The 26003-nt window shown below is 33.7% G+C and overlaps 1 protein-coding gene across 1 annotated transcript; it reads left to right on the plus strand.

Moving 5' to 3' along the window:
* The first annotated feature begins 670 nt into the window (after positions 1-670).
* On the plus strand, positions 671-25009 carry LOC133191818 (uncharacterized). Its single transcript, XM_061327549.1, has 12 exons — positions 671-753; positions 8710-8799; positions 14827-14909; positions 19666-19761; positions 20506-20796; positions 20927-21062; positions 21315-21489; positions 22441-23264; positions 23415-23529; positions 23746-23928; positions 24051-24087; positions 24224-25009. The coding sequence occupies exons 1-12, from the start codon at positions 701-703 to the stop codon at positions 24589-24591; spliced, it is 2451 nt and encodes an 816-aa protein (XP_061183533.1). The 5' UTR covers positions 671-700; the 3' UTR covers positions 24592-25009.
* Positions 25010-26003: the final 994 nt, after the last annotated feature.

Genomic DNA, 26003 nt, shown 5'->3' on the forward strand with positions numbered 1-26003 from the left:
TATCTATTTCTAAGACGAAAAAAAAAGAACTAAAAGCATGTACAATTTCTTTTAATTGAAAACATAATTCAAACTAAAACTATCACCCGCATATGGTGTTTAGATCTCCAAACCTATCCGATACTCAAGATCATGGTCTGCATGCTATAAAATGTTAAACCGAGGCAAGATATTCACAGATAAGTTGATATTACAGGGAATTCAATTACCTGTTTAAGCCAGCATTTCCTAAATTCTATGGTCTTTATAATGACATTATAAGCAAATATAAGCTATAGTGTGGTCTTATTTTGGCTGACGTGTTTCACAACAATTGTAAGGCCTATGTTTTTATACTGAATTTGACTGCGGAGTGTTCCATATACATAATCAATACATGGGGCTTATATTACGGAGAGAATGACCTGTCAACAGGGGATGCTTACTCCTTCTAGGCACCTGATCCCACATCTGGAATTTCCGGGGATCAGTGTTTTATGCTCTGTTCACAGATTTTTATTGTTTGTAATTTTAAACCCCTGACTAACCCTAACCCTTATCCAAACCCTAACGCTAACACTAACCCAAAATTACAAAATGCGAGTATTTCAGGACCGAATTGACAGAATTTTGAATTTTACTTCCGTTCTCTATTGCAAATACATTGCTGTTAGCATTGTTTATAATTATCCACACAACAGCAGCTTAATGTTCCCTCAAAATGCCGCGGGTGCATATTTTCTTTTATTGCTGGTTTTTGTTCAGCCACATTTAGTAAGTAAATGCTACTTTTTGTATCTGACATTGTGCAATATAACTGCTCTCGGTGTCCTTATACCAAATATTTGATCTGCAAATCGGTCTGTCTGAAAACTGTTTTACTCTATATGTTACTTATTTTTTTGACGAAGATTTCCACACTAGCATTATGCCAATTACATGTAGCTGGGGACGAGCGGGAAGTATTTGACAAGGGAGAGAACGATAAGGGGCGTCTGTGGATTTTACTTTTTGGATAACATTGATGCCCAGAATATAGCAAAATATGATCGATTTTTGACCTAGTAAATGCAGTTGCAGCAGGATTTTTATTTGTTATTTGGTGTTTGTTCTCTTTAAATGACAGATTAGGACGACAATGTTTTAATTCTATTATCGTTGCTATATCGATCATGTAGATTATAAATTAAATACCCTTATTAATGTAAAAAAAGTGAAAAATTTTAAATGAATAAAGGAAAGTTTGTATATATAGTGCATGTGTTCATCGTTATATACTATGAACTAATCAATAAAAACATGTATTAAGAGATTCCTTCAGAAAAAAAACTCACATTGAATGTTAGGATTTATTAGGTTCCATAAAATTTTAATTGCAAGAAATGATCCACTACTAAAGCAATAGCTACTAGATAGTTTAAAAATGTTTGATAATTCCTCTTGATTCAATCAAAGATTCGGGGGCAAATAGTTTTTGCCCTGTACGTCCGTCTCTTTGTCTGTCCGTTTGTCTTTTTGTCCGCAAAAACATTAACCTTGCCCATAACTTTTGATTGATTGGAGCTATTGCTTTTATATTTCAAAAGTGCATTCCTTGTAACAAGACCTTTCTTATGGTCCTAACATATATGACCTTTTCACCTTTACCTTGCAGTTTGACCAACTTTTGCAAAATTTTACCAAACTTTAATCTTGGTCATAACGTTTCACCAGTGGATACTAGGGTTTTCATACTTCACATGTATATTCCTTGTGATAAGACCTTCACTTGGGTTTAAATATTTTTGTTCTTTTGACTTGGACCTTGGAGTTTGACCTACTTTTAAAAAACTTTAACCTTGTCCATAACTTCTGTAAAGTTAGTGCTAGGGCTTTCAAATTTCACAGGTGTAATCCTTGGGATAAGGCCTTTCCTTGCGTACAAAATTTTTTACCTTTTGACCTTGACCTTGGAGTTTGACCTACTTTTGAAAAACATTAACATTCGCCATCACTTTTGAATGGTTGGTGCGAAGGAATTCATATTTCACAGTTGTATTCCCTGTGACAAGACCATTCCGTGGGTATTAACCAATTTGACCGTTTGATCTTCACCTTGGCGTTTGACCTGCTTTTAAAAAAGTTTAAGCTTGGCCATACATTTAAACAGTTGGTGCTAGGGCTTTTATATTTCACATGTGTATTCCTTGTGATAAGACCTTCACTTAGGCACCGTTAATTTTGATCCTTTGACTCTGACCTCGGAGGTTGACCTACTTTTGGCCTTGGCTATAAGATATGGACGATAGGTGATAGGATTTCTTATTTCACATGTATTTTTCTTGCGACAATATTTTTCTTGGGGTATCATTAATTTTTCTCTTGACCTTGGATTTTGACTCTTATTTGAGAAACTTTAACCTTCGACATGAGATGCCATATTGGGGCATCCATGATTCACAAAATATCCTGTTTTCATTTGTTATCATAGGATGATCCTAAGGAGAAGCAGGACATGTTAAATGGCTCAGCTGACTTCGTCATAGTCTCCGTTAATGCAGTGCTAAATGTTGTAAAAATTATCAGTACTTGTGTATTTTTGTACATCTTGTTAAGCTACAACATATAAAAAGAAACAAAAGTTTCTAACGATCGTGGAACTATTTAAACATTGTGAATCGATTGATCTACTCTGCTGTTTCCTTACACGGATTTACATGTCTTTGAAGTCATATATGATTGTTAGTGCAGCAAGATCAGGGAGGCGTTGATTAAATGGTCAAATTTTACATAAAAATGTCAAAGTCATTGCATCGTGAGGGATTTTTTGAAACAGGGAACGCAGTAATAATATTGAGTGAATTTATATTCCATTTTGCTGTTTCGTTTACGTGTGATTTCATAGTTGTTTCCCGTAGTCGGGAAAATGTAAACATTAAGTGTTTAATTCTTTGTCAATAAGATCTTGTGCAATATTAAAGTATTGCTTTAGGTATTGCTACAGTCATTTTTAACGAAGTACTTAAGTTTAATCATTTATTTAAAATATTGATTGATAGACTTTTTTCCCAGATAAGTTTCTTTGAAAAGAGCGTAATTTATCCTATCCATATGCAGTGTGAATTAAAAAAAAAAACTTGCTTTCAAAGTTTCAAATTCAATTCATATTCTAAAATATTTGAAGAGGTATTTGCCTTGATGCATATTTTTTTTTAATTGTACTGCGACATATTCTTTATGGATTCAATACTGGGTTCGTAAACATATTGCATCATTTACAGGCAGAAATGTGCATGCGAGGAACATTATTACTGCTGAGTGACAGTTATATAATTACTAAGGAGTCTATATTTGCTCCATTATCCCTGTATTAGATATATTGCACTTTTGATTTTAAATAACACATTTAAAAGGAAAATCTTTGGCTTTTAATTAGACATTAAGGTATATCAGCGACGTTTTTTCAATTAACAATAATCATTTTCATTCATATGTAGTCTCGTTATATAAACATAAAACTTTAAAAAAAAAAAAAAAAAAAAAAAAAAAAAAAAAACAAACACAGAGTGTGCCACATTTTTTTTAAAATTATTTTTGGATGTGTTATTGACTATTCATGAAGTCGCTAACTGCAAACTAAACTATGTGACAAACAGGTTGACCTCAGCTTTTCCATCCTCACCTTCCCTTATTTATGTAGCAATATTCCATTAACACCTGTAAATGGTGTTTATATCTCCCAACTGATTCGATACTTTAATTAAAAAATAAGTTAATGTTACATGACTTTCAGCAGTCTCTATCAAAGTCTGCATTCTATGATTATTATCACCACCTTGTTTACAATTACCTGTACACTCGATCGGTCGGTCGAATTTGGACGACTTTAATTGTTAGGCCATTATTTTTAAATTAATTTGGACTATTTTGATAAATGCAAAATGCTCATTGCGAGTGAAGTAAAAAGATTAATTATTGTATTATTGATATGTACGTCATAGTACGTTTCATTGATGGAACAGCCACTGATCAAGAAATCTGTACAGGTGATATGCCTAGTTTTGTTGATGAACTGATAAACGGCAATGGTTTTCTTTAGAAATAAAGGAGAAAATATTCAGTGGATGTAAATATTATGACGTAACGCACTGCTAGTTGAACTGACTTGACGGAAAAAGTGTTATAGGTTTTTACATTCCTTTCAAATGACATGTACAAAAGATTTCTTTCTTTATTTTTAAATTCAGGTTTCTGAATTTTAATACGCTTTGATGATGGCAACATTTGCTATAAAATATTGATTCTGATATGTAACCTATTCTAAAAATAACAAAAAGTATATGAAATGATCCCAAAGATAAAGTTAGAATTTACAGATCGTGTATAATAGACTTGCACACGTGATTAATCAAGATAAATGGAGATATTCTGTGTGAATCTTCTCTGATTTTGCTGGTGGATTTTATGTTTTAGCTTGTTCTGTATACATTACGATGTAATGTGAAAAATATGCTCATATGTGTGAATTAGTTGAAGTTCTCAAGTAATGATTTCTGTAGAAGCAAAAGTCAGACTTGTCACCAGCAATTTTCATTTACAGTAGGATACAATTGAATGATTTAGGCAAAAAAGGTCACAATAATTGTGTTTATCATTTATGTCGTGGTGATTTTTGTATAACGTTTAGGAAAATTATCGCCCGTTATTTGATCAACAAAGTCAGGTGACAACAAAAATAAGCTATTATAATTATAATACCTAATAAAACTCTCTTCGCAAATTGGCTGTACTTACTTGATAAGTTTACAAATTGAGGTTAAAACCTAGTTCGAAATAAAGTAGTATATTTCAATGCATATTAAGCCTTCGGACACAAACTTTAAATTTTACTCTATGGGGAAAGGGTGTGCTTCCGTTTTGCAAGTAAATGAAATTCTTGCAGATGCACGCGTGGCGCAGTGGGTACAGCGTTAAGGATTCTGACGTCACGGGCTCGAATCTCACTACGGGACGTGGAGATCGCTCCTTCGGATGAGACCGTATTAACCCAAGTCCCGTGTCGCAGTAGGTGCTGGCACGAAAAGATCCCTTACTGCACAATGACCCTAAGTGCCGAGTTTAGGTCTAAATTTGCAGCCCTCCATTTGCAAGTGGTGAAGTCTCCATATGAGTGAAAAAATCTCAAAATAGAATGTTTTTAATTATAATTATAGAGGGCGGAGCCCTCTCACGGGCCCGAAGGGCCCGTGAACGAAGCTCTCCCTATAGGTAACACGTATGTATGTAAAATATATTGAATTCTATTGTAAACTATATTTTTATCACAATACCTATGGAACTGAGAACCTTGTCGCCAATATGGCGTCCACAGTCTTTTCCATCTTGAATCTCGCGACAAATTCCCGCATAAACGAGATGCTGGAGAATCATAATTTTAATTCCAATCCTGCGTTAATGAAGTTTTATCAATTCTAATAATCAAAAACACCCTTATAGTACACATCCTTGTTACTTTCGTTTTCAACTAACTTGCACTCGATCGTCATAGGCCTGACATGTGACGTCATTCATTGACTGAATCAGCGGAAACTGTTGAATTTTTAACCTGTAATAATTGATATTTCATATGCGTACTCTCTTTTTAAAAAAGGGAGCGCTACACGCGATCTAGTTGGAGCGGATCAAAGATCTCATTTTAATTAGATTGATTGATTGATTGTATGTTGTTTAACGTCCCTCTCGAGAATTTTTCACTCATATGGAGACGCCACCACTTGCCGGTGGAGAGCTGCAAATTTTGTCCTATACTCGGCACTACGGCCATTGAGTAGTGAGGGGTCTTTTTCGTGCCAGCACCTACTGCGACACGGGACCTCGGTTTATACGGTCTCATCCGAAGGACCGGTCTCCACGTCCCACAGTGGGATTCGAACCCGCGACGTAAGGATCAACTCCTTACTTCGCGACTCTAGAGCAGACGCTCTAACCACTGTGCCACGCGGACCCCGCAAATACAGAATCTTCATTTGACTTTACCCATGGTAATTCATGTAAAGAGGTCAGTGTTGCTGAGTAGAACTAAAACATCTTTTTTAAGCTTCCATATATGATCCTTTTTATTAATTATGTGGTGGATAGGGATGTCACATAACATCAATTACACTGAGTCGGGGGGGGGGGGAGGGGGGGTTCGATACATAGATAAATATTCTATTTGATATGTCCCAGAAATGTGCCCTATTATTCACAAGTTTTGGTTTTAAAATTCTAATACCTGTAGTTTTCGCATAAACAATTTAATGTCTGGAAAAAACTTTTATTGAGTTAAATTTGTTTTTCCGGATATCAAAAAGAAAAGATTTTTACCTTGCTTTTATGTCAGTTTTAGAAAGCACTAACGACTATTCGAATAAGAGTTTTTAAAAATGCAGAAACATTCAATTTACTCTACATTTTTTCCATTAAAATTAAGAAAATGATTCTCAGAAATTTTGCGATGCTGATACTTTTAGCCCTCACGATACACAGCCCTAGTGTTGGTCAGATGATCAGTTTCCAAGTGCCCTGGTAGCCCAGGAGTTAGATCGTCTTTCTGTAGTTTTGGTCCCAAGTTCGACTTCATTCCGATGTAGTCCCTGACAATTGTCCTTATTTGTATTTGATGTCATGACCATGCATTGGAAGTAAAAGATGAGAATTAAATGACTTGGTGTTTGTGGATTGAGGTTTTTTAATAAGTCGTGAAAGATAAAAAAAAATGATGATGCTCATGCAAGTTCACGTATCAATTGTTGGACAGATAAATATATAGGTGAAAGAGTTAACGGGCTTTGGTAGGTTGATTCATTGACTGGTCCAGTGCACGCTCTTTCCCCGTTATGCTATTTGATTTTGAGTGTTCTGGCTAGGCAATTCATGATGAAATATCTTAGTAAAAGTTTTACAGATTTACAAAACCAAATAGCCTTAAAGTTCTTTATTTAAAATGAAAAATATTTGAGGTAAGAAAATTTAAAGCTCATTTTAAAAGGACTGAGGTCTTTGTTATGATTTTCTGACACTAATTACAATTTGATTTTAACACTAGTTTATCATTAAACAATAAAATGTAGAAATGTTCACTTGATGGCTCCGCCCTCACCAACGGTCGCACCGTTTAACATATTAATTATATAGAAATGGAAAATATCGCATGCATTTGGAATTTTTTTTTAATTAAAAGATCCTAATGGAGAAGTTATACTTCTTTATTTTCCATGGGTTGAAATAAAGAACCATGGGTGTTATTTCAGAAATAACAAGCATTTTTTCAAACTTTTGTACAGTGACAGTGCTGTGATAGTTTTCACTGAATTACCTTTTCACTAAACTATTCTGAAAGCAATGCATGAACACTCGCTTTCCATGATGTGTCTCCTTCAGAAAAATTGCAGTCAAAGTTCTAAAAGTTTTGGGGCTATATTTGACAAAACAGTTACATGTACTTCTTGAATGAAATAAGAAGAAAGACCAGTTCAGGTTAACATGATAATTGATCGGTAATAATTCAGAACAATGTGAGGTAATCATACTTATCAATACCTCACTGCACACAAGGTGGTATCTTTTATATCAGGCATTTTTTTATTTTTTAGAAATGTCCATAGTTCAAATATTAGTTGTTACAGACTTGCAAATTTTTGTCTATTTTAAATGAAATGCCAACTTGTGAATACTTGCATTTAAGTAGCTTCAGATAGTTCTATAAAACGCTGTAGCTACAAATTTTTACCCGAAAATAAACGTTTAACTAAATTAAAACAATACTTCAAACGGACGGACGTCATAACATGGAGGTATCCCATACAACCTAAAAAAAAAATCGAACTCACCTTTGTAACATTTCCCAAATTTACGTTATCTCATATTTAAAAAAACAAAACAAAACAATTGCCTTGTAATGTTATCACATGTAGTACATTGCTTCACCAAATCTTGCTTCTTCATTCCTTACAAAAGAAGTTCTGTTCATATTCCATTTTCATCAATCTTTGTTTGAAATGAAATAATTAAACGATATATAATTCATTGAAAACATCAAATATAAAAAAGAATGAGTGTGTGGTTCTTTTTTAAAGCTTCCAGCTTGTTTTTGTCAATTACCATTTTGTATGGAATATAGACTATATACTAGATAAGAATACAAAGGTTTTCATATAAAATATGTTATTAATTGTTCCTAAGAAGTAAATTAAGACCGGCACTCGATTGACCTTGACATTGTAACTGTAGTAGCATCTGCTTTTTTTCTGAGTTAACGAAAGTCTTTCCAGGTATGACAAAAATAGGTCAGGCCCATTTTAACTTTAATTCATTTAAAACACCTGTACTGGCTACAATTCTGAACATTTCGAACACTGCTTTGTTTTTTTCTGTAATGCTTGTTTTTGTATCTAACGATTAATTTAGACTCCTTGATGTTTGATTATATGGTAAAAAGGTATGTTGTAAGCTAAGAAAAATACTGCAGAATCATCATTTTCGTGGGGGACCAATGTTCGTGAATTTTGTGGGTCACCTTTCATCGAATATTCTGTATTTCTACGTGACCCACCAAATTACATACCCAAGAACTAGTAAACTAGTTAAAGTTTGGCTGCCCACGAAAATTATCCCCATGAATTAAAGTGATTCCACGGGAAATCAACAAGGATAAATAAATAGATATCCTCGCTTTGCATAGAATGTTAATATTGTGTTTTTATTTTTCAGTATAACTTGGTCTACTAGCTGTAAAACCCCATCTAGGAGAGTAACAAGCTACCGGGTCAGAGAGTGCAGACGTTGGTTCTTGGGTTGGTGGTAAGAGAGAACACTGTTTTCTTTTAACAGGCCACAATTTGGGTTTTTTTTCTTGGATAACAGACCCGTCGACACATATTTCAGGGAACTCTTAAAAGATACTAAAAATGCATTTTTTTTATTTTTTTAATCCCGCTGATTTTATTTAACAAACATACAGAATTTTATGAAAAAAAAATATTCTAAATTATGAAATGTTAAATTATGAAATGCAAACTCGTGGATTTTTTGATGAAAATTGCTAGATCCTTTTTCAGTGAAAGAACAACTAAGGGCAAGTTGGACCGGCAAAATAGTCGCTCTCATTAAGTCTGAGATTAAAACTCTCCAGGATTTTTAAGAGATAGAGAGAGAGATGATTCAGCGTAGTGAAAGTTACTCAGCCTTTGACAACACTTTTTCGATGTTCTCATGTTGAAAAAAAAACGCGACTTTTCAGTATGCTAAACATTCGAGATTCTGAAGTCATTTTTTGAGTTATTACGTCATAAATAAGAAAATTACGTTCATATACATGTAAGTGTAAATTTTCCAGCTCTTTTCAGTGGTATCAAACTTACTCACTTCTGTGAAATGGTTAATATTTTAAGAAGCAGTTCTCAGAACTTTTCAAAAGCCCCTCGTATAAGATAATACATCAGGTATTAAAATAAAGTTGCTAATAAGTAAAGAGAAAACACCTAATTCAATTTATTAGTGAAATTGAGATCTTAGAGGGGAAAAAAGACGGGGAGGGAGGGGGTATATCTACTCTTGCTCCTAAACCAACCGCGGGATTTTGAACAAGGTATTTCTTCCCGCTACATGCCTTTAATTGTGAAAACCATGATATATTACTGGAATTATTCCATCAGCAGTGGTAAAAATTTGATTCCCCGCGCTTATGCGGGATTTCATCTAGTAGTTAAAAATGTGGCCAAAAGAGTTAGTAACGTCATGGAAGGTGATTGCGCTTTAATGTTGCGGAATTTATACGCGGTAAAGAATTTGAAAGCACAAACTTACATGTGTTGCAACTAAATAACTATTGTTAGCAAACTAAGTGGTAAGTGTAAGTTGTAATTAGTGTCAGAAAATCATAACAAAGACCTCAGTCCTTTTAAAAAAGCTTTAAGTTCTCTTACCTCAAATATGTTTCATTTCAAATAAAGAAATTTAAGGGTTTTTGGTTTTATAAATCTGGAAAACTTTTACTAAGATATTTCATCACGAATTGCCTAGCCAGAGCACTCAAAATCAAATAGCATAATGGGGAAAGAGCATGCACTGGACCAGTCAAGGATTCAACCTACCAAGGCCCAAGAACTCTTAAACGTTAACTCTTTCATCTATGTATCTGTCCAACAATTAATACTTGAACTTGCATGAGCATCATTTCTTTTTCTTTCACGACTTAATTTAAAAACCCCAATCCAGAAACATCAAGTCATTTAATTCTCATCTTTTACTTCCAATGCATGGTCATGACATCAAATACAAACAAGGACAATTGTCAGAGACTATATCGGAAGTCGAACTTGAGACCCAAACTACAGAAAGCTGATCTAACTCCTGGGTTATCAGGACACTTGGAAACTGATCATCTGATCAACACTAGGGCTGTGTATCGGGAGGGCTAAAAGTATCAGCATCGCAAAATTTCTAAGAATTATTTTCTTAATTTTAATGGAAAAAATGTAGAGTAAGTTTAACGTTTCTGCATTTTTCAAAAACTAATCTGACTCGAATAGTCTTTAGTACTTTCTAAAACTAACACAAAAGCAACATAAAAATCTTTTCTTTTTGAAATTTGGAAAAACGAATTAAACTCAATAAAAGTTTTTTTTATTCCAGATATTAAATTGTTAATGCGAAAACTATTAGAATTTTAAAACCAAAACTTGTGAATAATAGGGTACATTTCTGGGAAGTATCAAATAGAATATTTAGCGATGTATCGAAACACCCCCCCCCCCTTCTGCATCAGAAATTGATGGTTTGTGACATCCCCATCCACCACATAATTAATAAAAAGGATCATATGTGGAAGCTTTAAAAAAGATTTTTTAGTACTGCTCAACAACATTGAACTCTTTACATGGATTAACATGGGTAATGTCAAATGAAGATTCTGTTTTTTAAGCCAAGAGAACATTAAACTTTATTAATATACATGTCATGTGTTTTGCAGTCCCTCATGTATTGTTGAACTTAGTTTTTCTCATATGATTTTGGACTTAATACACTATCATAATCCACAATAGGTTCCAACTGGCTGAATAAATTTTCTGGTCTATGTTTTTAAAAGTACTTTTTAAAATAAAAATTAGAAATTATTTTATTTAATCCGTTGAAGCGTGAAATCATTTTATTTAATCCGTTGAAGCGTATCCACGTGTATAGATGGAACGTGTTTGATGAGGTGGTGTGAGCTTCAGCATGTCCAAATATTTCTCTTTTGATGATGAGCTTCACGAAACTGAAATTTGACACTTAAAAAATGATAAATCTTTTGAGAAAAAAAATCACAACAACAAAAATGAGACACAGGCCTCCACCTGCATATGTATATAGGAACAAACAAGTAATCAAAGACAAGAATGGATGAATGAATAAATAAATAAATAAACTAATAGATAAATAAATTAATGAATTAATTAATAATAAAAAATAAATAAATAAAAATAAAATAAAATTTAAAAAAAAAAAAATTAAAATGCATACCCTTTCCCATCTTCTTGAGTTCATACCAGAATTCAGTAAAGCTTTTCATGCATTATTTTACCACCAATGTAGTATTCAATAGGAAAATTATACTATGTCACCAAAAAATCTTATCTTTCTAGTTTGTGGATTGAAAATAATCCTGAAGACATTCGTAATTAATAATTAGTTCCGGTAAATATTTTCATACGCCAAAGGGCTGAAGAATTAATTTGCATTGCTAAAGAATATGAGGAAATGGAGAAATTCTATGTAGCGAAGAACCTTTTTGATAAAATTGTGGACATATAAACAGGCGGATAGGTTGACAGGTCGACAGGTTGACAGGTAAATGAGTCGACAGGTTGACAGGTTGACAGCTGGACGAGTCGAAGGGTTGACAGATTGACAGATTGTTTGCTTGACAGGTCTACATGTATTCAGGAAGACAAGTCGACGGGTTGACTAGTCGACAGGTTGACAGGTCGACAGGTGGACGATTCGACGGGTTGACAGGTCGACAAATTGACAGGTCGACAGGTAAACGAGTTAACGGGTTGACAGGTAGACAGGTCGACGGATTATTATCTCCAGTGGGTTCCTGCACTAGCCCTAATCTCTCGGGTGGGTTTGAGGACTAACCCTAATCTCTCCGATGGGTTTGAGGACTAACGCTAATCTCTCGATCGGGAGGGTTCGTGAAAATACTTTCCCAATTGGGTGTCAACTGTCGACCTTTGTTGTAATGAATGCAATTTAGCAATTTGATGTCGACCTGTCGACCTTTATTTAGGGATAAGAGTTTACCAATTAGGTGTCAACTGTCGACCTGTCGACTTTTGTGATAACAATACAGGTTAGGTGTCAAATTGTCACAATTTATAGAAAAACTCTTCTTGTGGACTATTTTTTAAACGCATTTATTTGACGTAATAAGGCAAACACTCACTTTTTTGTTTTATAAAGGAAATATTTCTTTCCTTATTTTAAACTTGAAAGATGTTAATAGGTTTTACGGATCTACTTTTCCGTACACCCTAGTTGAACCCATCGTCTTGAACCCTAGTTGGACCTAGTTTCCCCGGACAAGTTTCATATTTGTCATTGCCGTTTATATACAGATTTTTGTTATATTTCCTGGTTCATCCAACATGTCAAAGTTTGCTAATAGGGTCCCAGAGTGTAAAATAAAATTATATCGCTACTCGTTGCTCCGTGAAGTCTTTTGACCTCATCTTATTTTTATTTCAAAGAGGACTACCTGTCTTGTTAGATATATTTCTTTTTAAAGAAGTAATGTTAGTTGAATATGATATTTATTTCACTCGTGAGACAGGATTTTTTTTTTTACTCTGAATTCCTATCGTTAAAATATCAAAATCATATCAAATTATCCAACTTCAAAATCATTGAATATCCTCAATTTATTTCTATTGTATTTTTCCCGAAAACCTCTTTCTTAAGAGGGGGAATCCGTAATCCAAGAAATCAAAAAATGTGGCCTTATTAGGTTTAAAGTTATATTTGAAGTAACCACTCGTTTTTATTTCATTTTCAAAAGTGAAATACTGTGAAATCTCCAATAAAGGAATTTTTGGAAGTGATATTTTTCGCAGTGAAAAATATGAAAAATGATATTCTTTACCTTGAAAATACCAAACGTTCGGCAAAACTCGAGATTTTTATTCCCGCACGATGAGTGTTACAAAGAAAATACTCCCACTTGTAAGACATCGAGAGGAAATAAATCATCCCGACACAAACTAAAATTGCCAAAGTTTCTCCAAATTGTTGATAATATCCAATTCGCTCTGGGAGGACAAATAAAGAATTCTGTAGACACGTTTTTTCCTTAGATTTCTTTATGTGTATTTGAAGTTTTGACTCTAAATAGGACAAAAAAATGTTTGAATAGATAATCAAGTCAAAAATAAATATTTGATTAATGTTTGAAATATGTGTCACGTAACACATGACAGACATATAACGTAACATGACAGACGTATGATAAAACGTGACATGATTAAATTACATTTCTGATGCTTAGCAATACAAATAATCTGTAAAAAATAAATATTAAACAATTCCTTAAACAATGCAATTTTTTTTCACTCTTACATAGAAGAAAAAAGATTTTTAAGCTATTTTTGATGCACAAACTGATGATCGTAACACTGACAGACTCCTTTACTTAGCCAGCCAAATAAACCATAAACTTTCATTATTTTATCAAAGAGATAATGTTGCCGTAAGAAATGGACATTATTCAAATTTTGATTCCTTATAGATTTTAAATTTGATTTTTTAAAAAAATAGATCTCTGCTATACGCTTTGTAACATACAAAGTTTCCATCATGTCTGTCATGTTACGATATTTCTTGAGCAATACCTGTTTGAAACGAGCCAATAAAATTTATCATTCAAATTTTATCTTTTATTCTTGGAAATTATAATACACAAGACATTATTAATTATGAAAATACTAATGAAATTTAAAAAAATAAATTATTTCATATAGATCAAACCTATATCGTAACATGTACGGATGCACGTAACCCTGACAGACTCGTTTTAAAAACTGCAAGAAAACAACTACAAAATTGTATTGTTTAAGTTATAAAGACAAATTTTGCCTTATGATACACTAATATTCTTAAATAAAAATACTTTTTAGTTTAATTCACTATAAACGTATAAATCTGAATGCACCCGTTTGATTCACGTAACATGAACAGACATTCGTTTTGTCCGTAACCGTTACGATAGTATTCAGGCAATGTCTGTCAATCGGTACGTTATGTAAGAAATGTCAAATTTTAAGTGTTTATGTAGTGATGAAGAGCGTGCAAGTTCATTTTTTTTTTCTTTAAAAAATCCAAAATACACCTACTAGCTGACAATATTTGATGATATGTGTTTAAAATCTAGGATAAAGACAACTTATATTTTCATGAACGTAACATACTTTGTGTAACGTAACACTTGACAGACAAACGTTCGTGGCTTCTCGAGTTATTTTACTCGTGAGACGGGATTTTTTTTTTAATTTTCACAAAAACTTTTGTTCCACTCGTGAAATAAATATCCAACTAAAAAACATTTGATATCATCTAGATAAACCTGACAAGATACTACAAATAGGTAAGTGTAAAATATAAAGAAGTCATTTGAGGAAGCCTTTTTTTTTTAATTTGAGTGGATCAAATAATAAAAAAATAAAGAAACCTTGAGTAAGTAATGAAAGAACTTAATCAACTGGATAGTTCATATACTACAATTAACTTTTCCTCCTCTCTGTTGACAACAACGTGGTTGTAATTCCTGAATTTATGAATTTCATGCAGTACCTACTATGGCCATGTGTGGCGATACCGGGAGACCTACACAGAGACTTGTTGTCCTGGCTATAGTGGGAGTCACTGTCAACGTAAGTAAAGTAATAATGACGTCATAACAATAAAACATACTAAGTTTTTTTTCTTTATATGTTCAGATTATTAATCATAATTGTGTTTTGCTTTCTATACACTGAGGGTATGAATAGTCCTTTGAGGTATTTTGTTTTATTCATTAACCATATTATATGATATACCCTCGAGACTCAATTCCATAAATGAGAAGTAATCTCCTAAAATGTTGAGTATCATATTTTTAGATTTTAATTCTTCATTGGAATTAAAAAAGAGGAAGATTGAAGTGAAATGAATCACTCGTAAATCTTGCAATGTTTCTTTTATAACAAAGTACTTCTTAAAGGATACACATGTATATATTCATTTATTTTTAACACAACAATCGAAAGGAAGGGGCTTTAGCTTAAAAAAACATTCTGTTCTTTTTAGTAAATACGAGTATATATTAATAGATTATGTTTTGAAAATGTAATTTATTGTAGTAAGGCCAAAATTAAAAAATTGTTTGCTTGCCCTTTTCCGACCCAGATTTTTAACAATGGGTAGGTAGCTAGGAAAAATATTTTATTTTTTACTGAAAATTATACAAAGAAGCATAACCGCCAAATGCTCATTTGAGTCACTTTTAATATTGCTGCTCTTCAAAAGATTGTTTTTGAAAGATTTTTCTACATTCCCATGAAAAATTGTGGGTCCACCCAAGGCTTAAGGACTCATGACATAACCGAATTTAATCTAACCTACATGGGGATTCTGAATATTAGTATGACTAATGTGGCCTTGCTTTTATAAAGGAAAAATGTTCGACAATGATTTTTCCCCTAAATGCATGATTGTACATGGGCAGAAGGGGAATAAGAAAAGGGAATAGTCTTGTCTTCCGTTGCATGCTTAAAATTTATAAGGCCTTGAGGTGGTTTATTTACTTTTTGACTGCTTGTATTAATTTGTGTAAAAAAAAATCAAGGGGGGGGGTTAGAAATTAGAAAAAATGTAAAGGGCATTTTTTTCAGGAAAATGATATATCAAGTGAAAACTCATCATATCGACAATTTTAAAAATTTATATTACAAAAATGACGTAAATCCTATTGAGAACTTCTTTCTGGTGTAGAAACATTGAACCTGCGGGTATCAGCTTTAAAGTTTGAACATCATTTAATGTATTTGGCTTTTGACTTGATACTTTGTATTTCCAAGCCCATTTCTCATTCAACTTTTAAGTTTTATTACATTTATTTAAGTTGACTTAAAGTATCTGAAGGTAAAATCATCAGCCTTGTTCGCCACTTTTCCTCATCAACAATGTTTTTTCTTTCGGTTTTAAAAAGCACCTCCAATTTTGATAATAATTTTAAATATATTTAATAATAATTTATGTCTGATATCTTTTACATTTTCAGTCATTATTTTCTATCCCCTATTACTACTTCTTCAGCTGTGTGCGTTCAAGCGAGAAGTGATTGCCTGTACACCTTTCACACCCTGAATTCACACCTTTGCGGGCATTAAAATCTAAGGCGATATTGCTGCATGTACTGGTACTGAGTAAACAAAATAGCTTTTCTAGAATTAACACATATTTCGCCAATTACATTCTATTTTTAACACTACATGTACTAATCAAAGCATCTAAATGACTTTTAAGAAGTTTTTAACAAGATTAAAACAAAGTGGTTTGAAATTATTTAAATAAAAAAAATTGTAAATGAAAAGAGCAATAAAATATTTTGAGTCGGGCTAATTTTTGTGGGTCGGTCGGCTGAGGGCAAACAAACATTATTTTAATTTAGGCCTAATACTCGTATTGATTTCTACTTGAAATTCCGTAGGACAACAATATTTAAACGCTAATGCTTTCGACTGAAAAGACAAGTCTTGCCTTCTTTCAATTTTAAAAGAATATCCCGCAGTGAACTGTCATGGAATCAGACTAAGGAATACATATACATAAAGTGCGAAAATTTAAGAGAATTTACTTTCATTCCGTCTTGTCATGCAAACAAGGACGTCGGCATTTTTCTTAAATTGTTTACATTCATTACTAAAATGGATTGTACCTGCGAGATATAGTCTCCTGATGTCATATTATTTCCGTGACGTCAGCCATAATATAGTGGAATGAAATATGAAGATAAGGAACAGTATTCAATCTCGAAAGTCCAATGAAAAGATACAAATTTGGAGCAGAGCAAACACGGGCCTAAAAATTTAGAGGTGGGATCAGGTGCCATGGAGGAGTGAGCATCCCCTGCCGACAGGTCACACCCGCCGTGTGCTCCTTGTCATGATTTTGAAACATAAATCCTTTCAGTGTATAAATAATGCCCTAACAATCAGTATGAAAAACATCAGTCAGCATTTGACTCAATGACAGGTTGTATGTGCTGACAAGGTAATTGTATCGACCAAAAACTTGCAGAAAGATGACTTCAAACGAGACTGTTGAAATCCTTGTTTCGTCAACTTGTTTGTCAATAGCTTGCCTCGTTTTAGAAATTGTTCATACGTAGAGCATGCTCTTGCGTATCGAATAAACTGAGAGACATAAACCCCATATGCAGCTGAAAAGGGTATATTGCTACATAAGTAAGGAAAGTTGACGATTGAAAAGTTGAAGTCATCATGTTTATCATAAAGCTTAGTTGTTAGGTTACCATTAACGTTCTTTTCTAGTAAAATATCTAAATATGAAACAGATGAGTCAGAATTTGTGGTATCCTTTATTTCAAGCTCACTGGGATATATGAAGTCGACATATGAATGAAAGTAACTATTGTTAATTGATAAAACGTCGTCGATATATCAAAATGTCGAGTTGAAGGCCACAGCAAGTGTTTTCTTCTTCTCATGTAGAAGTTTTTGAATAAATTCTGCTTCGTATGAATACAAAAATGGGTCTGCTAATAAGGGGGCGCAATTGGTACCCATGGGATTTCCAACAGATTGTTTGACGATCTGATCTACAAAAACTACATAGATATTGTCAATCAGAAACTCAAGCATCTTTTTAATATCAACTTCAGAGTACTTGTGTGTACAATCAGAGTGCTTTTTAACAAAATAATTTTGTAAATGACCAATGACAAGGTAAGTATGAAATAGATGGAGATAACGAACAGTATTCAAGCTCAAAAGTCCATTATACAATACAAAATAGGAGCAGAGCAAACACGGACTTCCAAACATCAGAGGTGGGATCAGGTGCCATGGAGGAGTGAGCATCCCCTGCCGACCGGTCACACCAGCCGTGTGCTCCTTGTCATGATCGGGAAATAACGGAAAAATCCGTCGACAATTCAGTGTGTAAATAATGGCCTAACAATTAGTATGAAAAACGTCAGTCAGCATTTGACTCAATGATAAATTGTATTTGCTGAGAAGGTCATTGTATCGACCAAAGAACTTACGAAATGATGACTTTAAACGAGACAGCTGATATTCTTGTTTCATCAACTTATTTTTCAATAATTTACCTCGTTTTAGAAATTGTACATACGTAGAGCATGCTCTTGCGTATCGAATCAACTGAGAGATATATACCCCGTATGCAGGTGATGAAGGTATATTGCTGCATAAGTAAGGGAAGTTGATATTTACGAGTTCCATTTTTATTGAAAAAGCAGCTGTCTATGATGTCAAAAATCCTGAACTCTGGTGAAGTACATCAATTTACAATTATAATTCAAAAAGACTTCACGTAGACAACAAACCACCCTGCTGAATACTTCAATGACTCTTAAGATTAAGTGGTAATTCACTATCAACATAATATAAAAACATCAAATTAACTTATCTAACTAAATAGATTAAAAATGAAGAAAGAAAATGACTTTTTGTGCAGAACTGGAAAAAAACATACATATTTTTATGGTTTTGTAGGAAAACTCATGGAACAAAATCTTAAAACATGCTACAGGAAGTACCAAATTACGTAATTTCAGTCGAAGATTCTTACTCTTCTTAGGTACCCGATCCTATCTCTGATGTTTATGTACAGTCACTCTAAAGTTTCGAGTTTTCTCCTCTTTTTTGTCTATTGGCAAGCAATGAACTTTTTTGTAATGGGCTCTGGCCGATCACAGTTGATTCCATGCGAGGAATCCGGCAAATGTCAATGTTTGCTCACACATGTATTATAACATCTTACGTGTCAATGTCTGCTCACACATGTATTATAACATCTTACATGTCAATGTTTGCTCACACATGAATTATAACATCTTACATGTCAATGTTTGCTCACACATGTATTATAACATCTTACATGTCAATGTCTGCTCACACATGTATTATAACATCTTACATGTCAATGTCTGCTCACACATGTATTATAACATCTTACATTTCAATGTTTGCTCATACATGTATTATAACATCTTAAGTTTCCTTTATGCGTGCATGAGTTTCAGTCACTTCCAAAACGGATGTACATCCTATCCTTTTGGAATAAAAAAAATTCCTTCATTGATGGTCCAAGTAAGTCTAACTCGAACTTTAATTTATTTGTTTATTACGTAATTGAATGTTCTGTACATCCTGTGCCATTCTGTAGGCCACAAGTTCGACATATGATAATTACACTTCCCAGTCGGTTTCTTTTAGAGGGATACTTTTTGATATTGATTCTATTATTAGCAAATAAAAAGAGTGAGTTAATTTTATGAAAAGACAGATAAAAGAAATCAAAGCTAAAAGAATTAGAATTTCTAAAATATAGAATCAAGAAATTCATCACTGTAAAGACAGAATTTAATATCTGTATTTCCAGCTATTTGTATCGGGGATTGTCATGGGCGAGGTACCTGTGTAAGACCAGACACATGCTACTGTAGACACGGGTATACCGGAAATGCCTGCCAAACGGGTAAGAGTAAACCCATTACAAATTCATCACGTACGAAAGAATAAACCCATTGAACAGAAGATTAAACCCATCCAAAGTCATTACGGAAGAGTAAACCCATCATAAAGTCGTTACATAAGAGTAAACCCATCATAAAGTCATTACATAAGAGTAAACTCATCACAAAGTCATTGCATATGAGTAAACTCATCACAAAGTCATTACATAAAAGTAAACTCATCACAAAGTCATTACATAAGAGTAAACCCATCATAAAGTCATTACATAAGAGTAAACTCATCCCAAAGTCATTACATAAGAGTAAACTCATCACAAAGTCATTGCATAAGAGTAAACTCATCACAAAGTCATTACGTAAGAATAAACACGTCACAAAGTCATTGCGTAAGAATAAACCCATCAAAAGTCATTACGTTCATCACATTGTTTTGTTGTTGGCCATTAGTGACAAAACTGAGGTCAATCAAAAGTTCTTTAGTAGTATCTAAGTCAATATCAACCACTGTTAAACAGATTACCTTGAAATTCTTAATGCACGCCACAACAACCTAAAAAAAGATTATGTAAATTATTGAAATGAGGTTGACAGAGAAGACATATAATATTCTTACCTGAAAATAAAATGTATTTTTTTTTTTATTCCGCTTTAATTAATGAAAGATCGCATAACAAGATAAACACGCATAAAGATTCCACTCCTTTGTGTACAAATTGATCATTTCATTTCTCTATATTTATGTACAGTTGCAGAGTTGAGCCCAATTATCATACAATATACGTCCACTCTCGCATATTATGAAAGATCTGGACAGAGGAGGGAATTATACAGATCTGTTATAGATTCTTCTGAACCAAACTCTACGAAGGTAGACACAATGTGGGTAAACCATAATGATTACAACTATATCAACGTCACATTTGCCGCCGTCTCAACAACACCGGACAGCCTAAACCTTTCAAGATATATAAAACAGTTTAAGGTGGGAATCATGTCTGGAGGAATTAATATTATTCTTCACAAAATGGGCAGAACAGGTGAAGATATGTTAACTTCTATATTATATTTAATATCTATTTAAATGATAAGGAAGAAGAGAGATATAAATTATTATGAATTGAATTAAGAAAATAGTAGAAAATGGAATATATTTGGATTTATTACTAGAAAAGAAACCCTTTGTGAGTGGAAATAAAACCAAGCTCTGTGAGAGTCAGCCTAGTTCTCTGAATCCAAACGATGATGTGTTTTACTGTAACTACACAGATGACAACTTTGACATGCAGCTGGAGCATGGAGACAAGTAAATTATCTTCAGTGTGTGTGTGTGTGTGTGTGCTCCCTTCTTAGATTTTGATAATTAATAATGTAATCGTTCAAATTTATTAATTTTTCATATCGTCAACTTCTTTTTTTTCACATTAATATTTATTGTCATGTCTCAAATAAATGACATCTAAATATATGATAAAAAGAACTAGCCTTGGACTCCTGATCCTGATCCTAGAAAATGTAATGAAGGTTTTGTCTATTTTGACTTTCTTTTTTTTTTAAGTTTAACTCTGACAGCTTTTACTGAAATCTGGGGTATTATTGAAAAAGACTTATTTATCGACGACATGTCTACAAAATCTACAATGTTTCGCGTTGATTTGGTGAAGCCACATCAATGTCTCTTAGGCGGACCATGTGAGGCAAAAGCACTGGATGTTGTAAAGGATATCACCAAGGTATATATATAGGATCTCCCATGATTTGTAGTTGGATATGATTTTTATCCAACGAGTTGTGTGTTTTTTATCCCCAAGCCTTGGCGAGGGGATAAAAACACACAACGAGTTGGATAAAAGTCATATCCAACTACAAATCATGGGAGATTCTTTTTATCCCATGTTTAATACTTCACAACCAATGTTTTACACTGTTTTATATAGGACTCCACTTTATTTTACTTCATCGCGCTAACGCAAAAACCATTGTGACGTCACAACTGTGGATTATGAAAAATTTATCCAATGAGTCATATCCACGGGATAAAGGGGTAAACATGGGATAAAAACCTTTAAGTGTGTTGTCGTATTTACTAAGTATTTCAATTGAACCCTTTTAAGATAAGACTTCTTTAAAACATTTTTCTTTTGAATATAAAGGTCAGTGGAGAAAGGCGTAATATCTTCACGTACTTCTACAGTTTGGGTGTATATGGACAATGTTTTATAAATTCAACTGGAAACATCAACTTTTAAGAAAGTCAACCAAAAAATAATCATAAAGATACTGGATGTAGTATTAACTAAAGGACATACGCAACCTAGTTTGAACTTAATTGTACTTTTCCCTGGAGTTGAAGAGTTCCAATACTTGAAGGACCTGTGTGCTACTCTTTTAATGTCTATATATGGTGCTGTACACTTCCTCTAAATTAATCTTGATGAAAAAACATCTAGAATATATATGTTTAGTCATTTTTGTGTATTTTTCTTTGAATTATAGAATAATTTGCATCAATTAATATCCATACAAAATCCCCAGCTGATAATGCATGCTGATTTTTTGTTTATGAGCATCTGATGGCACTAAAATTTTAAATTAAGAATATCTTTAAAAATTATCAGTTGGTAAGGTGCTTTGCGTATGTCCTTAAATTATAAATCTTTTGTTTTACCTTCATTTTTATATAGTCTCCAATAGAATTGTCATGGAACAACTGGGAAGATGGGCTTTCTGGAATCGAAGAATATAAAATACAGGTTTTTCTGCTGAAGCTGAACATAACAATCTTGGCGGAAACAAATCCATGGCGCCCAGACGAGGAAATATCCCTTTCGGCACTAGAAACAAGATATACCTACACTCCAAAGAGAGCAGGGTTGTATTCCTTTATACTAAATGTAATAGACCGAGCCAGCAATACACAATGCGCACGCACCTTGGTGTTATATGACCCAAGTTCAAATATCACTCTATCTAAATTACCATTTATAGCAAGAAGCGCAGAACCTGAAACAAACTATAAATGGCAAAATAACCTCAATAAGGACATTATCGTGTCATGGAAAGGACATTTTCAGAACCAATTCCACGAGAACAATAAACTTTTAAATCCAGTAGCACAGTATAAAAATGTCGATTCTGTTACAAACATTGAAAAGCACGTTCCAAACCAACTTGATGATAACTCGGGGAAAAGAACACTGAAAAAAATCCGGAATGTTTACGGTATAGTGAAATTTGAATATTTCTACAGACATGGAGGTCAAGGGGAGAGAACCCCGCAAACCTGGTATAAGGTGAATGATACATTTTCTGAAACTCAGATTTTTAATATTGAAAGAAAAGATGGCGACACCTTCAACTTCTGGGTGAAGGCGACTGACATCATGGGGAATACGAAAGTTGACTTGACGAAGATTTCCTTTGATTCCAGCCCACCAAAACGTTTAAACCCATCAGACGTCATATTTACGAGGAACGTTAAAAATGCTACTTACGTCTTCTCCAGTCTGTACGAAAATTAAAGAATCTTCAATTGTTTGTTTTGATATAAAATTAAAATTAATTCTCTCTCTCTCTCTCTCTCTCTCTCTCTCTCTCTCTCTCTCTCATAAATGATATCAAGAGGAATTAGTAACATATAGTCAAATGATTTTCTCAGAATACAGATAGATGTCTTTGACAGAGAAAGTGGAATACATAGAATACACGTGGAACTAAGATCTAGAAGCAATGAAATATTCCATGAAATTGATATTCCAGGAAACAAAACAAAAGTAAAGAATATTTTGGTATTCAATTTTTTGCCTTGCATTATTTGCAGCTTTGTTCTATAGTTTATATTTGATAAAGAAAAAATAAAGTACTGTCCCGTTTCATTATTCCAGAAAACAGAAGTATCAAATCAAACAAAAGCTGTTTGAGTCTTTGATATAGAAAGAAATATTGAAAAAAAGACTGGAATCATACATGGTGTTTTCTTTTCATTGTAGGCTGATCCTGGGTTGGAAACAGGATACAAAACATCTGTAGGAAGCTTCTTTTATTACCGCCACAACCTGGACATAAACAACTGCTGGTTTGTTGTGCCAGAGGAAAAATTGGCAGAGGAGTTTGTCTTATTAAATCTGACTGTATATAACATGGCAATGAAACCTGCTTTTTACAGTACTATAGTAAGAAGATTTGTCGCCCTTGGATGCTAGAAATATTCAATTCTCCTAACTCATATTTTTATTTTACTTTTTCTGTCATAAGCATAGCTAAAGCGCTGTTTTGTTTTGTTTACTATTTACAGATTACAGATTTATCCTCGCTTGACGGAATGGATGAATGTATGTATCTTCATAGTGTGGAGATTAATATACAATAATTTAAATAACCACAGTGTTCAGATCTCAGAATGATGCACAGTTGAATTAACCCATGATTTCATTAAAGGTTCAATATCTCAGTCATTTATCTTTTTAGATCCTGGCCCAAATAATTTAACCATTACTGCAACCTTTGACAAAAGTGTTCGTCTGAACTGGACGGTACCTTCAGCTTGTTACGAGATGTCAACGGTTGTAGTAGAGTTCCGTTCACCCAATGACCAAGTTCACGTCCGATATGTAGATGCATACTCCGACTGGTTTGACTTGACAGGACTGGATCCCGAAACAATTTACAACCTGTCCTTTGTTACAGAATATGGGCCACAGAAAAGTGACCCAGTGTTCCTACAATTCCAAACCCTTGCTTCCACAAATGCAGCTGTGGCTTATACTAAAGTTAACGAGCTTCTGCAACTATCACTTTTATTCATTATTGCTATTTTCTTATATAATTGTTTTTGATAGTGTTTACAAAAATTGTACAAAATTGCAAATTATATCCTCAAGAAGTTAAATATAAAGCGATGCTATTTTAGTGTCAGTTTAATAGATGATATAAGATATAGAGATAACGAGACGATCCATGAATACATTTTCCCATGACTAAAGCAATTAAATTGTAAATCTATCATTTTAATTTTCTGTGAGTTTCATAAATACAAATTCATTTCTTCCTAATTCCACAAAAAATACTTTCAGTAATCAACATTCCTTATGATAAGTTACAAATTGTATACACATGTTGCTGTAAACGCATTACATATTTGATATATGGATGTTTAATATTCATTTTCATAGTGTCCCATGATTTATCAAAATGATCCAAAATATTTGTAATCGATATACTCTGCTTAAAATAAAAAGAATCATGAGTGTTTAAGGATGTTTTTAATTTGCTCCAACCAGTGCTTTGATTACAGATCTCGGTCAGTTGTTTTGATTGCAGATCTCGGTAAGATGTTTGACATCCTCCGTTCAGCGCTTTGATTGAAGATCTCGTTAAGATGATAGACATCCTCAGTTCAGCGCTTTGATTACAGATCTCTATAAGATGGACATGCTCTGTCCAGCGCTTTGATTACAGATCTCGGTCAGTTGTTTTGATTACAGATCTCGGTAAGATGTTAGACATCCTCCGTTCAGCGCTTTGATTACAGATCTCGGTAAGATGATAGACATCCTCCGTTCAGCGCTTTGATTACAGATCTCTATAAATTGGACATCCTCTGTCCAGCGCTTTGATTACAGATCTCGGTAAGATGTTAGACATCCTCTGTCAAGCGCTTTGATTACAGATCTCGGTAAGATGATAGACATCCTCTGTTCAGTGCTTTGATTACAGATCTCTATAAGATGGACATCTTCTGTCCAGCGCTTTGATTAGAGATCTCGGTAAGATGTTAGACATCCTCCGTCCAGTGCTTTGATTACAGAACTCGGTAAGATGTTAGACATCCTCCGTTCAGCGCTTTGATTACAGATCTCTATAAGATGGACATCCTCTGTCCAGTGCTTTGATTACAGATCTCGGTAAGATGTTAGACATCCTCCTTCCAGCGCTTTAATTACAGATCTCGGTCAGTTGTTAGACATCCTCCGTCCAGTGCTTTGATTGCAGATCTCGGTAAGTTGTTAGACATCCTCAGTCCAGCGCTTTGATTACAGACCTTGGTAAGATGTTAGACATCCTCCTTCCAGCGCTTTAATTACAGATCTCGGTCAGTTGTTAGACATCCTCCGTCCAGTGCTTTAATTACAGATCTCGGTAAGATGTTAGACATCCTCCTTCCAGCGCTTTGATTACAGATCTCGGTAAGATGTTAGACATCCTCCGTCCAGTGCTTTGATTACAGATCTCGGTAAGATGTTAGACA

This window comes from Saccostrea echinata, unplaced genomic scaffold, assembly GCF_033153115.1.
Source record: "Saccostrea echinata isolate AGI-Se365-2 ecotype Australia unplaced genomic scaffold, CSIRO_AGI_Sech_v1 ptg000024l, whole genome shotgun sequence".
In the NCBI taxonomy this organism is placed as follows: Eukaryota; Metazoa; Mollusca; class Bivalvia; order Ostreida; family Ostreidae; genus Saccostrea; species Saccostrea echinata.